This window comes from Carassius carassius, chromosome 8, assembly GCF_963082965.1.
Source record: "Carassius carassius chromosome 8, fCarCar2.1, whole genome shotgun sequence".
Taxonomy (NCBI): domain Eukaryota; kingdom Metazoa; phylum Chordata; class Actinopteri; order Cypriniformes; family Cyprinidae; genus Carassius; species Carassius carassius.
In genome coordinates this window covers 7243024-7268657 of record NC_081762.1, presented here as the reverse complement: position 1 = coordinate 7268657, position 25634 = coordinate 7243024, and the positions used below count along the sequence as shown (strand labels likewise).

The following is a 25634-nucleotide window of genomic DNA, read 5'->3' as shown; positions in this document are numbered from 1 at the left end:
ACCTGGCACCTGCTCACAGTGCCAAAACTACTGGTAAATGGTTTACTGACCATGGTATTACTGTGCTCAATTGGCCTGCCAACTCTCCTGACCTGAACCCCATAGAGAATCTGTGGGATATTGTGAAGAGAAAGTTGAGAGACGCAAGACCCAACACTCTGGATGAGCTTAAGGTCGCTATCGAAGCATCCTGGGCCTCCATAACACCTCAGCAGTGCCACAGGCTGATTGCCTCCATGCCACGCCGCATTGAAGCAATCATTTCTGTAAAAGGATTCCCGACCAAGTATTGAGTGCATAACTGAACATAATTATTTGAAGGTTGACTTTTTTTTTATTAAAAACACTTTTCTTTTATTGGTCGGATGAAATATGCTAATTTTTTGAGACAGGCATTTTGGGTTTTCATGAGCTGTATGCCAAAATCATCATTATTAAAACAATAAAAGACTTGAAATATTTCAGTTGGTGTGCAATGAATCTAAAATATATGAAAGTTTAATTTTTATCATTACATTATGGAAAATAATGAACTTTATCACAATATGCTAATTTTTTGAGAAGGACCTGTATATATACATATATATATATATATATAATATTTCTATTTAGCTTTAATTTCATATTTATTGCAGGTTTTGTTTTACTTACTACAACCTAAACTTGTTTCAGTTAGTTGCCAAGGCATGTCTAATTTTTGTAAGTTTTTTATGTTGTTGTTGTTGTCTTTGTTTAATATTTATATTTATATTTCATTTTATTGAAACCTTTTTGGGTCCCAGTAGTGTTTCAGCTGTGCTCAACAAGTCTGGCAATCAAGTCAGACAACTCAGAATGAGCTTATATTTCTCATAAGATTCTCACAAACGAAATGACACATCAGTATGCACATTAATCTTATAGCTATATATTAAACCATTTGTGATCATGGACCACAAAACCAGTCATAAGGGTCCATTTAAAAAAAAAAAAAAAGATTTATATGTCTTCTGAAATCTGAATAAATAAGCTTTCCATTAATGTATGGTTTGTTAAGATATGACAATATTTGGCTGTGAGGGTGCAAAAAAGTCAAAATATTGAGAAATTCGCCTGTAAAGTTGTCCAAATTAAGTCCTTGGCAATGGATATTACAACCCGAATTCCGGAAAAGTTGGGACGTTTTTTTAAATTTTAATAAAATGAAAACTAAAGGAATTTCAAATCACATGAGCCAATATTTTATTCACAATAGAATATAGATAAAGTAGCAAATGTTTAAACTGAGACATTTTACACTTTTATCCACTTAATTAGATCATTTAAAATTTAATGCCTGCTACAGGTCTCAAAAAAGTTGGCACGGGGGCAACAAATGGCTAAAAAAGCAAGCAGTTTTGAAAAGATTCAGTTGGGAGAACATCTAGTGATTAATTAAGTTAATTGATATCAGGTCTGTAACATGATTAGCTATAAAAGCTTTGTCTTAGAGAAGCAGAGTCTCTCAGAAGTAAAGATGGGCAGAGGCTCTCCAATCTGTGAAAGACTGCGTAAAAAAATTGTGGAAAACTTTAAAAACAATGTTCCTCAACGTCAAATTGCAAAGGCTTTGCAAATCTCATCATCTACAGTGCATAACATCATCAAAAGATTCAGAGAAACTGGAGAAATCTCTGTGCGTAAGGGACAAGGCCGGAGACCTTTATTGGATGCCCGTGGTCTTCGGGCTCTCAGACGACACTGCATCACTCATCGGCATGATTGTGTCAATGACATTACTAAATGGGCCCAGGAATACTTTCAGAAACCACTGTCGGTAAACACAATCCGCCGTGCCATCAGCAGATGCCAACTAAAGCTCTATCATGCAAAAAGGAAGCCATATGTGAACATGGTCCAGAAGCGCCGTCGTGTCCTGTGGGCCGAGGCTCATTTAAAATGGACTATTTCAAAGTGGAATAGTGTTTTATGGTCAGACGAGTCCAAATTTGACATTCTTGTTGGAAATCACGGACGCCGTGTCCTCCGGGCTAAAGAGGAGGGAGACCTTCCAGCATGTTATCAGCATTCAGTTCAAAAGCCAGCATCTCTGATGGTATGGGGGTGCATAAGTGCATACGGTATGGGCAGCTTGCATGTTTTGGAAGGCTCTGTGAATATATAAAGGTTTTAGAGCAACATATGCTTCCCTCCAAACAACGTCTATTTCAGGGAAGGCCTTGTTTATTTCAGCAGGACAATGCAAAACCATATACTGCAGCTATAACAACAGCATGGCTTCGTCGTAGAAGAGTCCGGGTGCTAACCTGGCCTGCCTGCCTTTCACCTATAGAGAACATTTGGCGCATCATTAAACGAAAAATACGTCAAAGACGACCACGAACTCTTCAGCAGCTGGAAATCTATATAAGGCAATAGATTTATAGATAAATCTATATTCTTTTCGTTTTGAAAAGAAAAGGAGATGCTACACCATGGTAAACATGCTCCGTCCCAACTATTTTGAGACCTGTAGCAGAAATCAAAATTGAAATGAGCTCATTTTGTGCATAAAATTGTAAACTTTCTCAGTTTAAACATTTGCTATGTTATCTATGTTCTATTGTGAATAAAATATTGGCTCATGTGATTTGAAAGTCTTTTAGTTTTCATTTTATTAAAATTTAAAAAACGTCCCAACTTTTCCGGAATTCGGGTTGTACTAATCAAAAAGTTAAATTGATATATTTTACAGTAGGAAATTTACAAAATATCTTCATGGAACATGATCTTTACATAATATTCTAATGATTTTTTGACATAAAAGAAAATCGATAATTTTGACCCATACAATGTATTGTTGGCTATTGCTACAAACATACCCCCTTTTTAAAGATATGACAATATAAAAAAACAGTGATTGATTTGCTTGTTAGAAACAAGCAGCTTCTCACTTCACAAGAGGTTAATTGATGGACTGGAGTGCCGTGAATTACTTGTGGATTATTGTGATGTTTTTATCAGCTGTTTGGACTCTCATTCTGACGGCACCCATTCACTGCAGATAATCCATTGGTGATCAAGTGATGTAATGCAAAATTTTTCCAGATTAAGATACAAACTCGTCTTCACTGAAACATGCAGAAGAAACATACTCACCTGAGGTTGAGTACATTTTGGCACATTTTTATTTTGGGTGAACTATTTCTTTAAAAGCAGTGCATGTCATGAGATATTCATAGATGAAACATAAGAAACGTGCCCGGGGCATAAAATATGAGACATGTCTCTTATGAATCACTTCCTGTGCATACGGTAGATACACTGTACCAACCCTCAGTGAACTCAACTAGAAATATTAAAACACGCTTTACACATGGACAATACAATGCACACAATATCCTGGAATAAAATAACACAATAACAAAACCGAGCGATAATCAGCAGGGAACTTTGACTCCCGGACCGGCTGATTAAATTCCTCTGCTGTGACTCTATTGTACCATCTTGTTGAACTTCCGTGGCTCTGCTGTTAAAGTAATAAGCATTGTGCTCACTTAAAAAGCTCCTCGGAGGTCTAAGCATCCAAATGGGGTTGAGGCATCAACACAGGATACTTTGCCTTTAGCCAATTCTAGTGGATATTCATTTTTGGGGCTTTGATGTGCTTGTGCAGACAAAATAGGGAGTGATGTGGCTGACAGACGACACAATTGCTGGGCATTAGCCTGTCGGTTTGTTCCATCTTTGAGTTTGGAGACTGTCTGGGAATGGTTATGATTGTTCAGAGCCATCATTCAGTACTACTGAACAGTAGCTCTGTTCCAAAACACAGTGAGCTGACTACATAGACAGTCTCTTATGACATTTGTTTCATCACACAACTGTTCCCAAAGGTTTACTGCAGAACTGTTTTAGGTTTTTGATTATTTTTAAAACAGATGTAAAAACAGAAAGGATATATACAGGATATACTGTATATGTGGGTCAAAGATGAAAATGGCTTTTCAAGCTTCAAAACAATAAAAGTGTAATTTTTTTTTTGAATTGGTCCTGTTTTTTGTTTTTTTTTAATCATCAATAATGACCATCATTTTACCATGATTTTTTTTTTTTAATCATCAATAATGACCATCATTTTACCATGATTTTTTTTTTTTAATCATCAATAATGACCATCATTTTACCATGATTTACAGAAGACACCCACTAAAATTTAATTCAGTGTTACAATAGTTTATACCAAAAATCTAGTCAGATGTTTCAAATATTATAATGTATATTAGTATAACTTTTTCTAATAAAAGCTATTCGAAACATTAAAGTAAACACTTTGCTTACATTTAATATGCTTTCTGTCCATACAAAACCACTTTTGTAAATTGAATTTGAGGAGGACATTAAAGCAGGAGTATTTGCCTTTTGCTCATTTGTTTCATATTATATATTTATATTTATATATAACAAAGACAGTGGTGGACATGGAAGAAGGCAGACAAAGAGAAAGAAATGCTAATAAATATACTAAAATTAATTTCAATGAGACATTTTGATAAAGTGAAGTAGTTTAGTCCGACCATATTACTCAGTATTGGTGCATTTCTTTCTTTATATTTGTGTGTTTTTTTGTATGCTTACTATAATATTGCATCATAGGCTTTGAATTAAGTGGCACAAAGTCACTTTGGATGTGTATCGCAAATGTAAAAGTCTAATTGCAAACTCATTAAACTCATCAGTCTCTTGTGTATTGTTTGTATGGCATGGAGTTGCTTTCCATTGCTGCCTTAAAAGGTAGTTGCTTATTTGGACAGCAAAGGAGCTTGTTGATTTGGGAACAGAGCCAGAGCCTTACTTCCTATATTCACTGGCAGCCCCTGTACATCCGGCACGTATCTGTTTTAAAGGATTTCTAACATATTTAGTGCTCCGATTAAAACAGTGGCTCTGAAAATAGTACCTTGGCACCCTCGGAGTGTCTCCAGGAGGGTGGTAAGGGTGCACTGCTTCTGCACGTCCACGCCAGCGACTCGTGCTTGGTACACTGCGGAAAGATGGCTGAGAGAGATGAAGCACCTCTGTAGAGGCTAAATGACCCATGAAGCAATGAACCAGCTTCTTGTCGCATTATATTTCTGCAACCAGTGATTTATAAAAAGTAAACGAGTCAGTCTGACCTCTTGTGATTTCTGGGTGGTTATACAATTCATGACATTGTAACATTCACCCTGCATTCAGCAAAAAGGAGCCAAAAGATCAAATGTCTGCCAAGACTATATTAAAACCAGACTATGTCCAGACATTGAGTCAAGGGTTGATGACAATCAGTAGCTTTAATTCATAAGAAAATGCCAACTGTTTTCCCCCCTAATTTTAATCATTTAACAAAAAATAAAAATAAACATTAAAAAATGACTAAATTAAATTTTATATGTAAATTTAAAAAAAAGACAAAATATTGATTATAAATTATACACACTTCCTCTGAAAGGTTTGGGGTCGGTAAGATTTTATTTTTTTTAAAGAAATGAATGCTTTTATTAAGCAAGGATGCAGTAAACTGATGAAAAGTGACAGTGAAGAATATAATAAATGAATGCTGTTTTCATCATTTAATTTTCTATTCATCATCCTGAATCCTGAAAAAAAAGATTTAACAACTGTTTTCGACATTGATGATAATCAGAAGTGTTTCCTTAGCAGTAAATCATCAGAATTATTTGTAAAGTATCACGTGACGCTGAAGAGCGGACTAATGAAGCTGGAAATTTAGCTTTTTTCATTACAGGAATAAATTATATTTTATCATATATATACACACATAAATAGAAAACAGTTATTTTAAATTATAATAATATTTAACAAATTTACTGTGTTTATGGTATCTTCATCAAATAAATGCAACCTTGGTGAGCACAAATTATTCAAAAGGTTTTACTGACCCCAAACTTGTTTTATGCTGTAGAATAAACATATATATTTATTTATACAAAACATTTTATATAATATATACATAGAGAGAGAGTTGAAAAAACTCAGTAAGTGACAACCACAAGGCAACTTTTACTGCAAAACAACTTTATTTCAACTGACCGCAGAGTGTTTTACAGAGGAGCTTTTGTACTTAGCCTTTGTACTTAAATAGAGGTGCTGGAAAGCACAGCTGTTTGCTCATACAAAATTAAAAATAGAACATATCTTACACTATCTACACACTCCACTTCTTGCGGAGTGGCATTTAACAAGGATTGTCAGAAATCCATTTGCACACTTTAAAGTCCGAGAGGAGTTGCATTTTTGCATGCAATCGCTGAGGTACAGACACGTGACAGGCAAACGTTGACTGTGTTGAATGTTTTACATCAACAGATGAAACCGTTTCTGTCAGGGATGTGTCCTATCACGTCCCTCTCTGTATTGCAATATTCTCCATCTCAAGTTTTTCCAAGGCCTGAAATATTACCAGCCATTCATGTCACATCTTCAACTCAACATAAGACTTTTTTCAGACGCATATGTCTAATTGATACCAACTGACCAATCAGCAGCTCTGAACATAATTTGGTCATAAAGACACCCACTTTATAGTCACGCTGCTAAACCCTCAAAACTGTGCAAACAATAAATTACATCAACAAAGAAAGATCAAGAGACGTTATAGTTTTGCAGAGCTATATGAACGCATAATCTTAAAGGCAGCTATAAAAGTATTTCAAAACTATTCTGCTCAGTCAAACTTTATCAAAACATCTGAATCAATCAAACCTCATAGGAAAGGTTTGTTACACAACCACACACACGGACAGCAAACTAAACAAATCTACTGCTTCACTCATAAACACAGACAACTGAAGCTTGTGTTCCAGACACCCATCATGCTAATCATGTTAAACACACATGATATGTTAAATTATATTAGCCAATTAAAAAGCAACTGTTTGTCAAGGTTTTTTTTTTTACCTTGAAACATCCATTCCAAAATCATTCTGATGGTTCACTGACTTCTTATAAGGAGAATAGCTTCTGTTTCTTTCCTGAAAGAAGTTTTGAAGTGAGTGGGTACGAAATTCTGCAACAGGGCGGACTGCTTTACGGTAGTAACAAATGCACATGAACAGCTATCTGCTGTAACTATAGAGGGCTACGTGTAATGAATAAATCATAAATATACAAAGTTAAAATTAATTGATATACTCAAATACGAAAAATTTTGTGAAAACAATATGACATCTATGGCTGCGTTCAGAATGGAATACTATGCCTTCTATATACTATGCATTACGCTCAACGTAGACAGTATTTATTTTGTATTTTTTCAGAACAATGTGAAATTGTATGCGTTATGTAACAGTTTTCAAATGTAGTCACATGACATCAAATTCCAAGTTTTTGATTTTTTATGCAATTTTGTGGTTATCATCAGGGTTAGCCTACTGCATAAATGATTTTCTTACTTAGCATTCAGTATTTAGAAAAAGTATCCAAACTGTCTTAAATCAAGATACATCAACTTGGGGAGCAAAATAATATAAGATATAGTTTTTTCTATGATAATAATATAATAATAATTAATAAATAAAATAAAAAAGAAGTACTTTTATGCTTAAAACGACAAATATCTGTCAATGGACTAAGAAAAATCAACTTGACTTATTTTACCTTTGAATTTGAAAGTTTTTATTTTATTATTTTAATTTTTTTTGTCTTGTTTTAAGCTTAATCTCACTTAATTTTGATACACATTTCAGAAAATAAGACTTAATAGCTTGTATGTAGATAAATTTAACCTCATGTCACCCCCATTTGAACATAGACATTAAAGTGCACTATCCAAACATAAATTGTTATAATTCATGAAAGAATACATTTTTTTAAATGATTTTGAAGTACCATTTCCATTGTAAGGCAATGTCTAATTTTAAAATGCTGAGGGGACGGGTGACAGTTAAGAATAATGATATTTGTTCTGGAAAACAAGTAAAAAATGCTAAATAACAAAAATCTGTTTTTACTGTTTATACAAAAATTGTTTAAATAACATGGTAAAATGTCATTCTGTACATCAATTCATTGTTCCAAAAGGATCAATTGCAAAGCAAATACATGATATTAATAATCAACAAAAAGTGATTATTTTTTGACTCCAGAATCCCTCATACATTATGCATCAACACATTAGACCTGCATAATTCTACAGACACAATCCATTTCCTTTGACAGAAGCAGGTTTCACACTCGTTCACAGTACACTGGTGCCCTCTGCAGTGCTGGTCTGGTACTGAAAGTGAACTTTTAGTTGCATAAGATTGGAAATAAGAAAGCCATTACATCCAACACCCTCATCAATAACGTCTGAATGTTTTTCACAGTATCAAATGGAAAATCAGCCTTTTCAGGAGTAGTCTTGTTCAGACTTCATGTCTCAGTGCTGAGAAGTCTGACAAGCAAAAACGCATAATATAAAAAAAGTCATAAACAACAGTTGCTTTGCATAAAAAACTATGTGCAATTAAAAAGTCCTAAAGCTTAAGAGAAATGGAATACTTTGGTTTAAATAAACATTATGTCAATGACAGCAGAACAATAAAGCAAAAGGAATCAATTCCCATGATCCTGTGTTTCAGTGCCTTCAGACGTCACTTGTTACATTAAACCAACAATCATATTATTCCCTTTGACACAACAGCCATACATGAATGAACTGTTGATAGACAAACAAGTATTAGGAATATGCTCTTTTGTAATACAGTATTAAACAGGTGAAGTTTGGCATCGGTCTTAAAGAGATTGGATGGCTATTAAAAGGCGAAACATTGAAACGCCCGTTTTGAGTTTTAGAAATGGCTCACACGCTCTGAAAAAAGTGAATAATATTTTTAAATAATAATTCAATCAGATGCATACCAAATGCAACTGAGTTTGTTTTGTTTGAAAAGCGAAGCATATATATATATAATGCATTTTAAAGGTATTCAATTTTTTTTAAATAATGCCTTAAAAATGCAGCTGTAATTGATTACTAAATAATTTTAATACGTTATAATACTCCTATTTATAGTTATAGTTTTAAACATAAAGCAGCATGACATCAAATAAAGCATTAAATTAAATTTTCTTTGAAAAACTGAATTATCATTTAAAAGTTTTTTTATGATGCTTTTTTAACAACAATTCAGTGCAGAAATGTTTGCATCCATTTTTTCATACACTACATTAAACAATTTAATAGTAGTTTGTCCAAATCCTAACCATATATATTTATACCAATAATAACAGTGATTCTTGCCTTGGGTATTCTGCATATTTATGGATACCTTCATGATGCATTATATATATATATATATATATATATATATATATATATATATATATATATATATATATATATATATATATATATATATATATATAGTATAAGTTTCACATATAGTGCTACCAAATAAATATATTTTAAAAATAAAAACAATTTAATTCTTTGCAAAAATTTACATTTGAATGTAAATAGAATTTTCAACAAGTAAAATGGTTTTGAACTATTAGGTTATTAATAGCATTAAAATTCATGCTGTTTATAAGAAGGAAATGGTAAAACAAGGAGAGTTTTGTCAATAATAAAGCTAGTTGAAGCAGTGAGGCATCCTAAATCACACTGCTGTCATCACATTCCACACTTTTCACCGTTCAAAACCTTTTCCAGTAAGGAATTGTTCCCCCAAAAATGAAAATGTACACAGCTTCAGTCCATTCAAGATCTAGATGAGATTGTTTCTTCATCATTACAGATTTAGCCAGCCTAACAAACTTGTCTCTCTTGTGTTTTAAGGCCTGAGGTTTAAGTTCGCATATTTGAGCAGGGAGAGTATTGCCACAGTAATGCTGGATAAAAAAGGATTATACATGAAGACATTAAATACTGTGTACAAGGACAAGATCAGATTTGAATGTTTCCATGATATAATCGCAGTTGATGGTTTACACAGGACAAGACGTTGTAGGCCATAGTGACTTTCTAAATATACTTGTCATCTTTGCTTTAAAACTGACATTTGATGACAGTTAAAATTCATATTAATGTTCCATTATGTGTTACCATATTATAAGGCGTTTTTCCATTATGGATACATTTATATTGGTTAAAAGAGACCAGATTACACCTTAACCTCCTTGAATTAATGTCCATATTGCATCCCAGCATACCTTCTACAGATCTTACACCTTTTCAAAATGCAGAAAGTGCAAAGTGGAAGAAGAAAACGGCTGGAAAATCTATATTAATACAAACAGGAGTGTTCATCAGAGCAGAATTAGAATATGTTTGAGGACAGACAGACACACTGAAAGTCAAATTATTGGAGGATGTTTTCGAATGCATCCATCTTGGCGTTACAGCCCAACTACGGCTCCAAAACCACCCAGTTTACATGAAGCTGAAGCGATCCATGTGCAAAAACAAAACAAATGTTTAACAAAGACAAACAGACATCCGAAGATTCATCTCAATCCTCCATCGAGGCAGTTGGCACGTTGATTGAGTCATTGGCCTATAATGCTATTTTTGCTTCTTGAAATGGTAAAATCTCCAAGACTGCCATTCCAGAGGGTTTCATATAGTTGTCCATTGGCCATTAGTGATTTTTAAAGCTAATTGTTTTGTACCGCAGGCCAAACCTCCTGTGGTTTAACCCCACTCACCTTGACCCCGGCTCTTCTGCTGGTCGATTCGCTGTTGTGTGTAAGTCAATGATGCTTTCAGTCCATTTAAAGAGTGGCCAAGATGCGTGAGAATGAGATGATGACGGTGAAAGCGGTCTGGCCCACCCCAAACACCAGAGCTTCAAGAGGAGCCATGTCCTTCCCTGCCAATCGGTACACACCTGCCACTGCTGCACCTGAGACAGGGGACATCAACATTCACATAAGACTGCAGACAAACATTGATGTTGGCTTGAGAAACCCTAGTCTGAAATGTTAAGCATAAAGATAGACGGAGAGGCAGTTAGATACATAGATAGTGTATCATGTTTATTTGTTCTGAGGATTTAAAAAATAACATCTAACGGCAAAGTTAATAATTAAATGACATATTAACTACTGAGCCACGAAAAAGAAATATGTCAATGATAAAACCTTCCTTTGGGAAATCACATCTGAAATGTTTTTGAGACTGTGGCTGTTGCAAAGTCAACAGTTTTGCAGTCTTAAGAGTTAAAAGGTTAAAGACACCAAATATTTTCCACTAAATTTCTGCTTAAAAAAAAAAGGCAAATATCATGTAATATTCTTGTAAATATGGAATCTCAGACTAATTCAAAATTCAGTCTAGCAAAGAACAGCAGCAGAAACCAGACTAATTAGATTAGTCATAATTTAGCTTCTCATATATTAATAAACTCATGGTTGTTTCAATAAATGTTCTAGGATGGGGAGATCTACATAAAATTAAAGAAAATGAAATATGATCATTTTAATTTAAATCTTGGAAGAATGAATGTGCTCTCAAGGTCCTGTTTGGGAGCCTTACTAATAAACAATAAAAGACTTCTCTAGACTGGATAGCACTTTAGCCTGGCAAAATCATTTATGTTCTCCAAGCAGACGTCTGACTGTTATTAAATGTTTTAGTGACATGATTCAGTGTGTTTGTCTAAAAGCCTGTGTGTAGGTTAATGTATATGTAAGCTGTTGTGTGACAGGTGTGTGATGTGGCTTTCAGTTAATGTCTCTCTATCTATCTATCTTTCTCTCTCTCTTCAAAATCCATATTAATAATAAAGCAGGCCACTGGGAATGGGCACTACAATGTGTGGCTATATATAAATGGAGTCAAACTCCATTTGTGTCTGACTTGAGAACAGCTAATAGCTAGTTCACTGACACCCTGCCAATTGTCCTTAAAACATCTTTAACATATTGCATTATAAAGATGCACCAAAATTTGGACAGCCAAAAAAAAAAAAAAAAGTAAAATTTTAATTTTCGGTTTCGGACAAAATAGTTCTTAAATCATTGACAGAAACAGTAACATTAAATTGAAATGAACAGAGAGAAAATGGCACAAATCAAAAGAGCCGTAAGACCTGAGCATGCATCAGTCTTTGCTTTCATCTTTCTCTGCAGAAGTCCAGCCAAATCTCTGTACTTCCACGAAAAGATCAACAGTGCTCCAGACACACATAATCTCTTCAAAATATTAAATTCTCTCCTCTGTCCCCCTCCACCACCTCCCACCACTTCTATATCAGCTGATGATTTCACAGCATTCTTCACAGACAAAACCAGAACCAGCAGTAGTCAATTCCTCAGCCCCACACACAGGACTCCAAACCAACCACACCCACTGCTAAAACTCCCATCTTCTCATTCTGTCCCCTCACAGAGGCAGAAGTATCAAAACTTCTCCTCTCCAGCCATCCTACAACATGCCTTCTGGACCCAATCCCCTCACACCTTCCCCAAGCAATATTTCCAACACTTTTACCAGCTCTCACACACATGATCAACACATCTCTGCTAACAGGCATCTTCCTCACTGCATTCAAGCAGGCTCGGGTAACCTCACTGCTCAAAAAAACCTACATTAAACACTTCACCTACAGATAGTTACAGACCATGTCTTTCTCCTTCCATTCACGGCGAAAACCCTCAAAAGAGTTGTTTTCAACCAGGTATCATTGTTTATTTCACAGAAAAATAAACTGGACACTAACCAGTCAGGATTCAGGAGTGGCCATTCAATAGAGACTGCACTACTCTCAGTCACGGAAGCCCTGCAGATTGCAAAAGCTGATTCGAAAACATCAGTTTTTATTCCGCTGGATCTATCTGATTTCATTTCAACTAGATGATCCAATGGTAGCTGCACGGATCTCATGCTGCCTGATGGATATCTCGGCATGGATGAAAGAATATCACCTACAGCTAAATCTGGCAAAGACTGAACTTCTTGTCTTCCCTGCCACTCCAACTCTACAGCATGATTTTTCCATCTAGCTAGGTTCTTCTACAATTAACCCATCAACTTTGGTTAGAAATCTTGTTGAAACCTTTGATGACCAGCTGACCTTCAAAGAAAGGTTTGTATTGCACAACATCAGAAAGATCAGGCTCTTTCTAACGGAGTATGCTGCACAACTTCTTGTCCAGGCCCTTGTCATTTCTAGGCTGGACTACTTCAGTGGTCTTCTGGCTGGACTTCCATCAAGCACAATCAAACATCTACAAATGATTCAGAATGCAGCAGCACGACTGATCTTCAACGAGCCCATGTTACACCTCTCTTTATCTCCTTGCACTGGTTACCGGTTGCAGCTTGCATCAAGTTCAAGACATTGATGCTTGCATATAGAAAAGCCACAGGCTCAGCACTCCTACATCCACTCACTACTACAGATATACATCCCCTTCCCTGAGAGAAATTTAACAAACAAGCTTTTTAAAACTATGCATTAATGAATCATGCACAAAACAGTCAGGGACATTTAATAATATCAATGTTATATTAGGTTTAAGAACATGCACACTTATTTCTAAAATAGCTTAGACCACAAAAGCTGATAAGAAAAGCAGAAGTAAGCAAGTACTGACTTGTGATGACCCCGCCGGTGAGAGAGGCCAGGAACCCCACACTGATGAGCACCACTGTGATGAGCCGTCCTCTCTTATGACGCTGTAGAGTCACACACATCAGCAGACCCACGGCACCGTGAACGAACAGAGACGAAAATAGACACCACAGGAAGACCCAGTACCACATTTCTGCAGACAGAACACACAGACACAGAAAAAGATTAGAACAAACCGATTAGAAAGTTAGCTGGTTTCCAAAAATGCAAATGAGCAGCATTTCTTTTAGGAAGCTTATGCATGAATATGTCAGCTGCGTGTTTCATTCAGCAAGTGGCAGCCAGTTGTGTCAGTAATTTCAGAGCATAATATTCTAATATTGTGTAAAACAGTTATTACTGATGATTCACGCTGGAAATAGATGGTTAAGCACAGTAAACATACAGCACACAGCAAATGTAGTATGGTAGAGAACAATTCTGAACCAAATCATGCATAGTTATGATTTTCTGTGTCACTGTCACATCAACTAATAACAAAATACAAGACACATTCTGGTTCTTGTTTGTTCTTATTCTTAAAAAAAAAGGTTCTGCTTTCATGAGTGAAGAGGAACTGTTTTTTGTGGAACTGCTGCTAAAGGAACACTAATGGCTCGTTTCCACCGAGTGGTACGGGTCAGTACAGTACAGTACGGTATGATTGGGACCGAACACCCTCATCTAGCTTGTGTTTCCACCACCAACAGTACCCTTAGACATGGTGTATGCCGGAAAGTAGCGACTGACGATAAAGCGTCACTATAAGCACAACTCTGCCTCTTTTTGTTAAATGTCAGTTTTAATGTACAATAATAAAGTATGAGAGGCTTATATAAGAGGAAATAAAGACAAAAGCAAACAATTCCGTAAAATATATGCTAAAAAGTCATTGCTGTACTACGGTAAAGTTTAATATATATATATACACATACACATACACAAGTTAAACATAACTTTGTGCTCAGCCAAAACGATATGACCAGGAACAAATAATAGATTAATGAGACAACCAATGCATGTTAATTCTACCCAAAATGAATTGTATCTCATGTTTAATCTAATAAATAAAGAGCCAGCGGCAAATGTTGGAAGGACTAGCCGAGCTAAGGCTGCTCTAGGTGTATACATTTATATAAGTATAAATGTACGCTACATTTCATGACAAAATATCAGTAATATTTTGACAATTACAAGAACAGACAAGAATGCATACTGAGAAATGGCTATTGTCTGTGTGAAAATATAAAATTATAAAATACACTGTTATATTTTTGTGTATTTGAGCACTCTGATGTAAATAAGCTCAACACTCATGGACAGCAGATCGGAACCAGTGTTACCAAATACTTTTCAGGAGAGGTTGCTAAATTGTTGCTAAAAGTTGCTAAATGACATTGTACGATGACATCATTACGTAATTATGACGCAAAATTGTCACTACTTCACTACTTCAAATCTACTTCAAATCTCAGCAATATATGCACAGAAAATATCTGTTAAAATAGGGCACAATCTACTATGTTAATATGAAGGAATTTTCTGTATTGATTTTTCACAGGTTTTTTACCTGCATTTTAAATTATGCATTGCATTTTGTACAGGGTAACAATCGATAATGAAAAATGGATAACGGATAATGTCCTGGAAAATTAGTAGTACTTTTTCTATTTTTCTAGATTTTTTTTACTTACAGCGTACTAACTGATCAACAATCGCAGGTACAAGCTACTAACAAGGTGTATCATAAATAAACAATTATTCAATTATTACTATCAAATTAATGGCAGCTAACTTAATTCATGTGATGTGTGTACTGCTAGGCATATTTAGTTTCCTCATTTTGTGCAATTTAGATGGAAAATGTGTGCCTTTTTATCGTTTGACTTGTCAAAAGTTGCTAAAAGTTGGCAAATAAATAAAAAAAATTGCTAAATTTGTTGCTAGGTGTTTTTGGAAGAAACATTTGCTAGGGTAGTGTGGAAAGTTACTGTACGGAACCGTACCACTCGGTGGAAATTAGCCATAACAAACTAAAATTCAAACATACAGTACTTGTACACTTCATACGTTAATTTATTCAAATTAGGAGACTGCGACCTTTTTGTGACATCATATTAATTTTACTGAGAAACTAAGGTTTTACTGTATTTATACACTGTTTTACTGCATTTATAATCAAATAATGAAGCCTTGGTGAGCATAAGAGACTTTCAAAAACATTAAAATGATTTGCCGATCCCAATGTTTTGTACATTAGCAACGAAGGAATGAAATCGTATCATCTGTGAACAATGTTTTACTGTGTGTCATTTTCAGTCAAGCTGTAATTTAGTCCAATTTTGCAAAAAGCATGAAACTATATGTCATTGTGTATGTTTAGGATACGCAGAATGCTGGAAATTAAATTAGCCTTGGCAAGACAAAAGAATCAGTCAGTCCAAAAATTTATAAAATTTAATTTCCGCCTCATAATGCTATTAAACAATTTCACATGTGGTGCATATGATATATGTTGGCTAAAAAATACAAAAAAAATACAGAATTATGTATAGATATGCACTACTGAAACAAATAAAATAAAATAAATGAAAACTGTATTAAAGTCAACATGGCCAAATATGCCAGTATTTGAAGAAGTACTTCTGAGTCTTGAGTCAGAACACATCAGAACAGAGCAGAACACCACGTACTTAAAACAGTGAAGCTCAATAAATACTCTCTCACTGTCTCCAACCTCGCTTTCTCATAAACTGTCCATTCTACTTTCATTTACTCTCTCTTTCACACTCCATATACCTCTCTCCATCTACCATGAGCTTGGAGACTGTTATTATTTAAGTGTCTTGTCCACACAGCTCTGAGGGGAGTAAATGGGAAGTTTGGCTCCGCTGATAAGAATGAGTCGGCTCTGGGAGCCTTCCAGAAGATTCCAGGACATGGACGAGCATCGTACTGTAGCTCAACAACCAAACCGATTATCACACTGCTGTTGTCATTAACTATGGGCAATGCAGCTCCACAAATGAGAAATGCTTAAGAAACCACACGCTCAGGCAGAAATACTGCTGACAGCCGTAATTTAACATGTCAAAGTGAACGCGTCAAATAACAAACTGCATATTTGCACATGCAACGCTATACAGTGCTGATTATAGCTTTATTTATTTACCCTGAAGCATGAAGAGATGTTATGCCATTAGATCCTTAGGATCTGTACATTTGTAAATTAACACATTTATATTATATTTACAGTACATATACATTATCTAGTACACACATCCATTGACACATTTGGACTTTTTTTTTAAAGAAGACCCTTAAGTGCACCAAGGCTGCAAACAGTAATATAAAAAAACAGTAAAATAGTGAAATATAATTAAAAATTACTGTTTATTTTTATTGTAATAATATCTGACTGTTTTTACAGTAATTTTGATCAAATTAAAGCACCCTCACTCATCTATGTATCACCTATGTCTCAGTAACCCAGACTAAACACTGACACTCAAACACAATGCATTGATTAAGCTATAAACTGCCATTCACATGATAAGTGTGACATAACATCCAGACTGAGAGGCCTGTAAACCGTACATGCAGGCACACACACACACACACACACCACTATAAACAGATCAACTATAGCAACACAGAGAGTCTTCCATCAAACTGTGTTATCAGTAAACTGAGGCAGACGGACACAAAAGCCTCAGAGCCACGCTGTGCCAGGAATGAGGTGGCACTGCCTACTGCAAAAAGCACGGATAACACACAAATACTGGACAACAAACACTTCAGCACTGAGATGCAGGAAGGCAGACATTTTAGAACAAATGGACTGGAAGAGAGACTGAGAAAGACTTTAGCGCAGAGGAGTAAAACTAAAGCACAGAGATCCAAGAACATAGACAATAACATTGTTGGAAAGAATCCAATCAATGAATGTACTACTGACCCACATTACCAGGTACAGAGACACTTTATTTCACATTATTTCAACACTCACAGACTCACATTTTACTCACTAAAGGATATAGGGTAAGGATATTGGGGCTAAAGGCACACATTGATGCACATTGATTGATTTAACACTGATGGAGCAATCGCTTTGTTTAAAAATCTTAGAAATGACAGTCTGGGGAAAATGCTATAGTAATAAAGCATTTGCAGCTATTGCATAATATAGTACAGCTAAAGTAATATATGCATAATTATGATCACATTTATTTTTGTTCAATATATATGAATAAAAAAAATATTAGAACACTAAAAGCTAAATAGTTTTAAGTCAGTTATTAATATCTTCTGCTGTAGTGTGTCAGTGGGAAATATCAGTTTACATTTCCAAACAATCATTTTGCCATTGATTGTAATAATCCAGTGAGATTTTTGTCTTACAACAACCAGTGCTCCACACAGAGGTCTGATCTGACCATCATCAGTCTGTTTGGAATGACATGAAGAAACAGAACAAACAATCTAGAACAACTGGCAACATCTCCTTGTTTGGAAATATAAACTGACATACATACATACATACATTACATACATACATATATATATATAATACAAGAAATATTGGATCTGATTAGTGCAGAATCAACTTCAAGGATCATCCAAATATTTTCACAGTTATACAAAAACATAGACCATCAGGATATATTTGCAAGGTCATATTGTTGCAATGAAAAAGGAGAGTTTAATGTAAAGCTTTCAGCATTTGAAAGGCCCCTTTATACACCCTGGGCGCTGGTTGTGTCAACAAAGCAGTTTCCGAGGTGACAAAAAAACTCTTTTGTCATGCTGTCAACGGTCACAGTGAGAAAAATTGTTCTCCAGCATCAGCATACAGTATAATGATGCACAGCACATGCAAACAGCCAAAACTCTTATTCTAATTAAGCAAGCGAACAAATAAACAAGCCTACCATCATAAAGCACTGTCTAACACTGTCTTACCACGATAAACAGGACCAAATTTGAAAAACAAGATGCTAAATGAGATCACCAAATGAGAAGTAGCAACACCACAGATCTTTACCAATAATATACTGTAGTTAAAACTTTGTTTTCATGACGGTTTAAAGTTTCTAATGTACTTCTGCAAAGGAAACTCAGCCACTGATTATTGAGACATGCTATATTACTATTAGCAGTGTCTGGCAGATGACAAAACATCAATAAACCTACAGACTTACAATAGAGAAGAACTTAACAAAGAACCCATTTAAACACCCACAGCCATTTGTAATAGCAAATCTTTCATTCAAATTTACATTAGAAATATTTATTCTTGTAATATACACTACCATGAAATAAATACTTTTATTAAACAAGATTGCATTAAATTGCCCAAATGTGACAGTAAAACCATTTTTAATTTACAAAATATGTATTTTTCATAGAAATACTGTTCTTCAGAATTTTCTATAATCCTGAAAAAGAGTGCAATGGTCTCCACAAAAAATATGAAGCAGTATTACTGTTCTCAACACTGATAATAATAATAATAAAAAGTGAATCAGCATATTGGAATGATTTCTGAAAGATCATGTGACACTGAAGGCAGGAGAGATGATGCTGAAAAATCTGCAAAAATACATTACATTTGAACATATATTAAAACAGAATACATTTATTTTAAATAGTAATAATATTTCACAATATTACTGTTTTTACTGTATCAAATAAATGTAACCTTGGTTTGTAATTTCAAACTTTTGAATGGTAGCGTTTACAATATTTATTTCGTTCTAATACAACAACCTCTTACTCGCTACCTTATAATGATGTTTTGGCTTCATTAATTGTCGACCAGTTCATAATGTTGAACTCGCAGAAGTCAAATTAATCTCCTATTTTTGACCCAGACAAACTAAAGTTTCTAAGAGTGCACTATTCACCCAAAGGCACAAACAACTGCTAAGTATGCAGAAGTCTGTCTCCTCCCTAAACAGCAGAAGGAAATGAAATGACTAAATAGGCATGTTCCACTGACCAAAACAGGAAACGCCATTAACTTTCCTCCCAAGTGGGAATTTGTCATAATCTGATGCATTCTCTTTGAGTTTCTGTGCTTCTGCACCTGTGCTGTTCCTTCACATCATCACAACGAGAGATGTCTACTGCATCAGAGTCATCTGAACACAGCTGTCTCATTATCTGTTCTGATGGGGGATTGAAGCCACAGCTGATGTGCAACCTCATCCTATCATTCTTCAGCCAAAATTAATATTCTGTCATTGTTTACTCACCCTTTAAGTCTTTACAAACCCGTATGCAGTTGCACAAATAGATGCGTGGTACTTTTTTTGGTGCTTGACTATCGTGAACTGGTTTTATTTAGAGAAGAGTTCCAAAGAAAGAACTTCTTCAAAATGTATTTTTTGATGACACACACACACACACAAATAGCATATTGCTTTGGAATGGCATGAGGGTGAGTAATAATGCCAGAGGGGTTCGGTGGGGAAGGGTGAATTCCTTCATCAGTCCTCACATGCTACCTGTCCCGCAGTTCTCGCACAAGTTGCATCATGTGTTGCGTCATGCCAGATGTCCACGAAATTGCAGAAATGATCATCTGGCCAAATCTCGGAAGTGAAAGGGCGTGTCATGTGCCTCATGCACCATAAACCGGCCTACCCTTGTTAAATGCTTCATGCTGACTTCCAACATCCACTTACTTGTGGTCTGGCTTTTATATCATATCACATTGTTCACTGCAGTGTTTAGCCAGTATTTCAGCGGTTCTTAACTCGTTTTGACCCACCCAGATTGTAAATCATATGACCCAACACAATACCAAATTTTTGTAAATACTATACTATACATATATATTGTATGTGTGTTTACATATACATATATATATATATATATATATATATATATATATATATATATATATATACACACACACAGTACAGTGCATACAGTATACATATATATATATAATTATTAGTATTATTAGTAATTATTAGTAGTACTTAAAAGAATTCAATAATAATAAAGTTTTATGTTCAATTGATTTTTTTTACAGAAAAACAATTTTTACAATGTGTGTGTAAAAAGAGAGACCGAAAAAAAAAAATATATATATATATATATTTATATTATACTATATGTCATAGAGAGAGAGCTTTTATATATGTGTGTGTGTGTGTGTGTGAGAGAGAGAGAGAGAGAGAGAGAGAGAGAGAGAGTGTGTGTGTGTGTGTATTACGTTATATACAGTATATATAGAGAGAGTGAGACAGACAGAAAGAGAGAGAGAGAGAGAGAGAGAGAGAGAGAGAGAGAGACATATCCGATAATAAACAAATTAATCAATTATTTAATAACATCCATTTCATATATGCACCATTGATTGTAACACATTAAAAGAAAAAACACTTTCATACAATTTCAGAGAGTTGTTATGGGTGTTGCTACCTTATCTACGTAGACCTCTAAAAAGGAAATGAACTAGTTTTGGAGCTAAACTGCCCTATATAGCAGGTTACACCCTTGACACTGAATAGATGTTTTTACACAGTGGTGTTGACTAACAGCCTGCTCGAACTCAAATATGACTGTATATCATCAGTTTTGTGTAAAGATCAGAACAAACACACACTCTACAAGGCAAAAGACTGTATAAAGCAGCACAAAAAAAGCCCACAAGCACAAGCATGGTGATGGTAATTACTAACGATTACTCCACTAAACAAGCAGAGAGCCGCCAGAAACGGTGCAATGACTCAAGATTAACTAAAGATTAATGAGTGGTATGATGCTTTTCAAAGGTTCACACTAGACTGGCATTAGTGCACTACAGTCTAGACAAGCACAGCTTTTACTTCAAACTACACAAAAACTGACACTTCACAGTCAGGTGCATGAGAAACTATCGTTGCTTTGGACGCAACTACGACATCAATACTATAGTATTCACTGGAATATACTTAACCTTTTGAGTACTATAAATATCACATTATATGAAAATGATTCACGATATCCATATCTTGATTCTGAATTATACCATATTAATGTTATTTATAAAAACTGCCACTCTTATACAACATCCTTATTGCAGTACCATAGTATCACCATGTTTTATAAATATGTTCCAAGGTAAACTCCTGTTTTGTCCACATTTACTGTGGTAATACTATGTATTTTACATTACTGTGATGCAATCGATTAATATCATTCATTACTATAATAGGGTATATCAAAGTACCATGGTGCCATGAAAGAGATGTAGTTCGCTGGCAAAAAACACTTAAAATATAACACAACAGATATTGACTATTGCATGCAATACTATTCCTTAATACCAAAATATTACTATATTAACGTATGTTGTTTAATAAAAAACTGCCACCCTTACAAAAAGTACTTTGGCATGTTGCCATGTTTTATGAACATGCTTCAAAGTAAAATCATGGTTATACTGTATATTTTATCATACTATGATGTTAGTAGCACAACAGATGAATATGGTAGGGTAAGCTATATATCAAACTACCATAGTATTGTTATTTTAAGGAACTGGAAATACACACTCAATATATAATATAATAATAATTAAGTAATGCATGCAATACTAAACACTCTGCATTATTAATTTGCAATGTAAGCACACAGTGTGTTGTGAAGTGTGACCTTGTTCAGATGGGATGCTCGTGTCTGCCGGTGTGGAGAGGCGTGTGCGCGCGGCTGGATGAGACACATGAACCCGTTTCACCGGGTCTTTCTCCTCGTGTGAACGTAGCCTACCTGTAAAGTGCTGTAGGGTCGGTACCGTGCCTTGGACCCACAGGCTGAGCACTTGCTGCACCGATAGATTAATGGAATAATCCTTATTCATGTTCGCGCTGGGCGGCTGGAGCGCGGCCCTCTTGCTCAGATATCTGACCGAGGATGGGGGACACATGGAGCCTCCTCACCGGTGCCGCTGCTCGCTGGAGGAGGACGGCGGAGCGGCGGTCCGTCTGAACAGCTGCAGCTCAGGGGCCATGATGGGTACGGCTGACACACACTTACACATACACACTCTATCTCTCTCTCTCTCACTCACTCACTCACTCACTCACTCACTCACTCACTCACTCACTCTCACACACACAGCCACACACACACACACGCCAGTGCTTCTGCATGGCTCTTAAAGGCGCAGCGCTCTTAAAGGGAGGAAAACGTAGCATTCACATTACGACCAAATACAGAAGTTTATGAATGAATATCATATATTGAATTTGTTCTGTGTTAAATTTAGAATTAGACAGAGAGAGAGAGTGCAATTCTAAATTCAATATATGCATACTATACAGATCCTATACAAATATAAATATATATTTAAGAAAGTCAATGTATAATATATATTATATTGTATAAATGTATATTTAAATGTCAGTTACATATTTAAATAAATACTACAACATAATGATAAAAATATTTTTTAATTATGTGATATAAAATTAATATGAATAAATATATCGTAATTAATATTATTATTAATAATGCTTTGATTGTGCACAGTTTAAGTTAAACCAGATTCTATACAAAATAATATGAATTTGTATATTTAAACATCAATTAAATATCAATTAAATATAAATTCTTCTTCTTCTTCTTCTTCTTATTATTATTATTATTATTATTATTATTATTATTAATTGTGGTCATTTATGTCATGATAAATAATTTAGAAATTATATATATATATATATATATATATATATATATATATATATATATATATATATATATATATATATATATATATATATATATATACTTTGAATTTGTATATTTGAAAAGCATTTATATACTTCATACCAAATAGTAATTAAACATAATTTAATCATATGAATAATTAAACAATACACTTTTATTGTTATTAATATTATTGATAATAATTATGTTTAGATTATGCGTGGTTTAAATTAATTCAGATTCTATTTAAAATAATATGAATCTGTATAGTTAAATATCAATTAAATATTTAATATTAAATCATAATGGTGATGATGATGATGATTATTATCTAAGTAACTCATACCAGACATAATTAACCACAGAATGTTATTTACATTGATCATCATAATTAAGTGGATTTTTTACAGTCACTGTTTAAACTGCACTAGAATATTTTCTGCTGGTCTCATCTCCTCCCGATGTTGCCCTGCTGAATGAGATAAGGTGTTGCTGTTGGAAAATTCCTGTAAAAGAATTAATAAATAAATAACCTGGATCTGCCAGGGTTTACATTTAAATCTTGTCTAGGAAGCGTAGACATTAAGAAGTAATATTAATGTTTAGAGCTTTCCTAAGCTCCTGCACTTTGTGGAAGAGATCATAAGCTTAAATATGTTCACATATATAATATTACATGAACCACAGCACTGAAATGCCAACTATCAGAAAAGATGCAACCTCACATTAAATGTCTATTAATTAATCTGTAATATTAAACCTAAAAGTTAAAAGAGCCACCCTTTGAATTTTTTTAGGACAATGAAGCAGGTTCCCAGTGCAGGTTTACTGGACTCTGAGCATGAACTAATGGGATTTTCAATGGGGCAGTGACATAAGCAGAGCAGCTTCTGTTCCTCAAACACACACCCAGATCATTTTTCCACTATTTATCGGCCTGACATTTAAGCCTATACGCTTGTTGTATTACCTTACAAACCCAAACCTCTCAGCTTCTGCTTTCTGATTGTAAATGCTCCATTGTAGGGACAATATCAAATAATGGCAGTACAGCAGGTCACGTGAGAACACCACACCAAAGGACTGGATGAAATACTCTGATGGCAAACACCTGACTGACACTGGACCTTTTGTGAAAAAATCCCAGCTCCTCTAAAGGGACAAAGGGTGTGTTTTTCTAAAGGCAGAGGGAATAATTCAGCTTCAAGAGCACTGTGGGACTTCATGTACACAAACTTAAAACCGACAGAAATTAATTCAAGCATCAGCGACTACAGAGTATCAGTCACTCAGTTTTGTGAAAATAATGAACAAAAAGTGTAGCTAAATAATATGTGCATAATAAAGCAATACCATTTATTACTTACATAATGTATTCATCATTTATCTCTAATAGCACAGTCAGTAATTTGGTATTGGTCAGGTTAGGGTTACAAATTACCATAACAAACAACTATGCAATTTGCATATCAACAAACACACCTCTGCCATGTGGTTCCTTTGAATTTAATGAGGTATGCTGAAAGGCAAAATAAATAAACAACCATCATACTTTGCTGTGATATTCCATGTGTCTTTTCTGACACAATAAAAATTGCTTGTGGAAAATTCCATGTAGTAAAAGAAGTTGTTCTTTTTCACTGTATCCAGCAGATGGCGCTGTGAACTTGCATTGTACAGATTGACCCAGTAGTTTTCCAGTGTCCAACAGGTCTGTGTAATATAATCCGAGTACGTTTATATAATAAACTTGAAACATCATAGGTCATATGATAGTATGTATATATATATATATATATATATATATATATATATATATATATATATATATATATATATATATATATATATTGAATGTATATTCACAGTTATTCAAATGTAATGCTTCTATCTATCTATCTATCTATCTATCTATCTATCTATCTATCTATCTATCTATCTATCAAATATATATTTGTGTGGCGTTGCAAATGTTTTTTGCAAGCTCTCAGTCTGACTGTAAAAGCTCTCACCCTTTCATCAGAATGGCCTCAGGTGTTTAAGTGTGAATGATTCTCGCAGGTGTTGTGTCTAAATCTGTATATGTGCATCCGCTGATGTTAGTGTAACTGAATCTAAGGGAGTGACATAGCTGGAAGCATGCACTATCTATCTATTCATACTTTTCTTCAGGTTCCTCACAATGTCTGTTTCTTGATCTCTTCAGGTGACTCACATTGTGAGCAGCTCATCTGAATATTACAGCTATCAGAGTGACCCGATTCACCAGAGCAATCCAAGTTCCAATTTTTAAGTAATTTCTTAATTAGATTTGGAAATAATATTTAAATTATATTTTAAAGAATACATTAATTTAATTAATTAAAAATGCTA

The 25634-nt window shown here is 34.6% G+C and overlaps 1 protein-coding gene across 2 annotated transcripts; it reads right to left on the bottom strand.

The window, feature by feature from the left end:
- Window positions 1-9418: 9418 nt before the first annotated feature.
- Window positions 9419-22662, bottom strand: LOC132144640 (transmembrane protein 170B-like). 2 transcript variants are annotated; one of them, XM_059555192.1, is made up of 3 exons: window positions 22209-22662; window positions 13543-13713; window positions 9419-10847 (listed from the first exon to the last, which is right to left on the bottom strand). In XM_059555192.1, exons 1-3 carry the CDS (start codon window positions 22477-22479, stop codon window positions 10717-10719), a joined length of 573 nt encoding a protein of 190 aa, XP_059411175.1. In that variant the 5' UTR covers window positions 22480-22662; the 3' UTR covers window positions 9419-10716. The 2 variants fall into 2 exon arrangements, with proteins under 2 accessions (XP_059411175.1, XP_059411176.1); XM_059555193.1 differs by having other exon boundaries at window positions 22323-22658.
- Between the last annotated feature and the right edge of the window lie 2972 nt (window positions 22663-25634).

Coding starts and splice junctions, on each gene's coding strand:
- LOC132144640 (XM_059555192.1), bottom strand. CDS start 22,479: ATGTGTCCCCCATCCTCGGTCAGATATCTGAGCAAGAGGGCCGCGCTC. Junction 13,714..22,208: donor GAGCATCCCATCTGAACAAG/GTCACACTTCAC, acceptor TTCTGTCTGCAG/AAATGTGGTACTGGGTCTTC. Junction 10,848..13,542: donor CACCGGCGGGGTCATCACAA/GTCAGTACTTGC, acceptor CCCCTGTCTCAG/GTGCAGCAGTGGCAGGTGTG.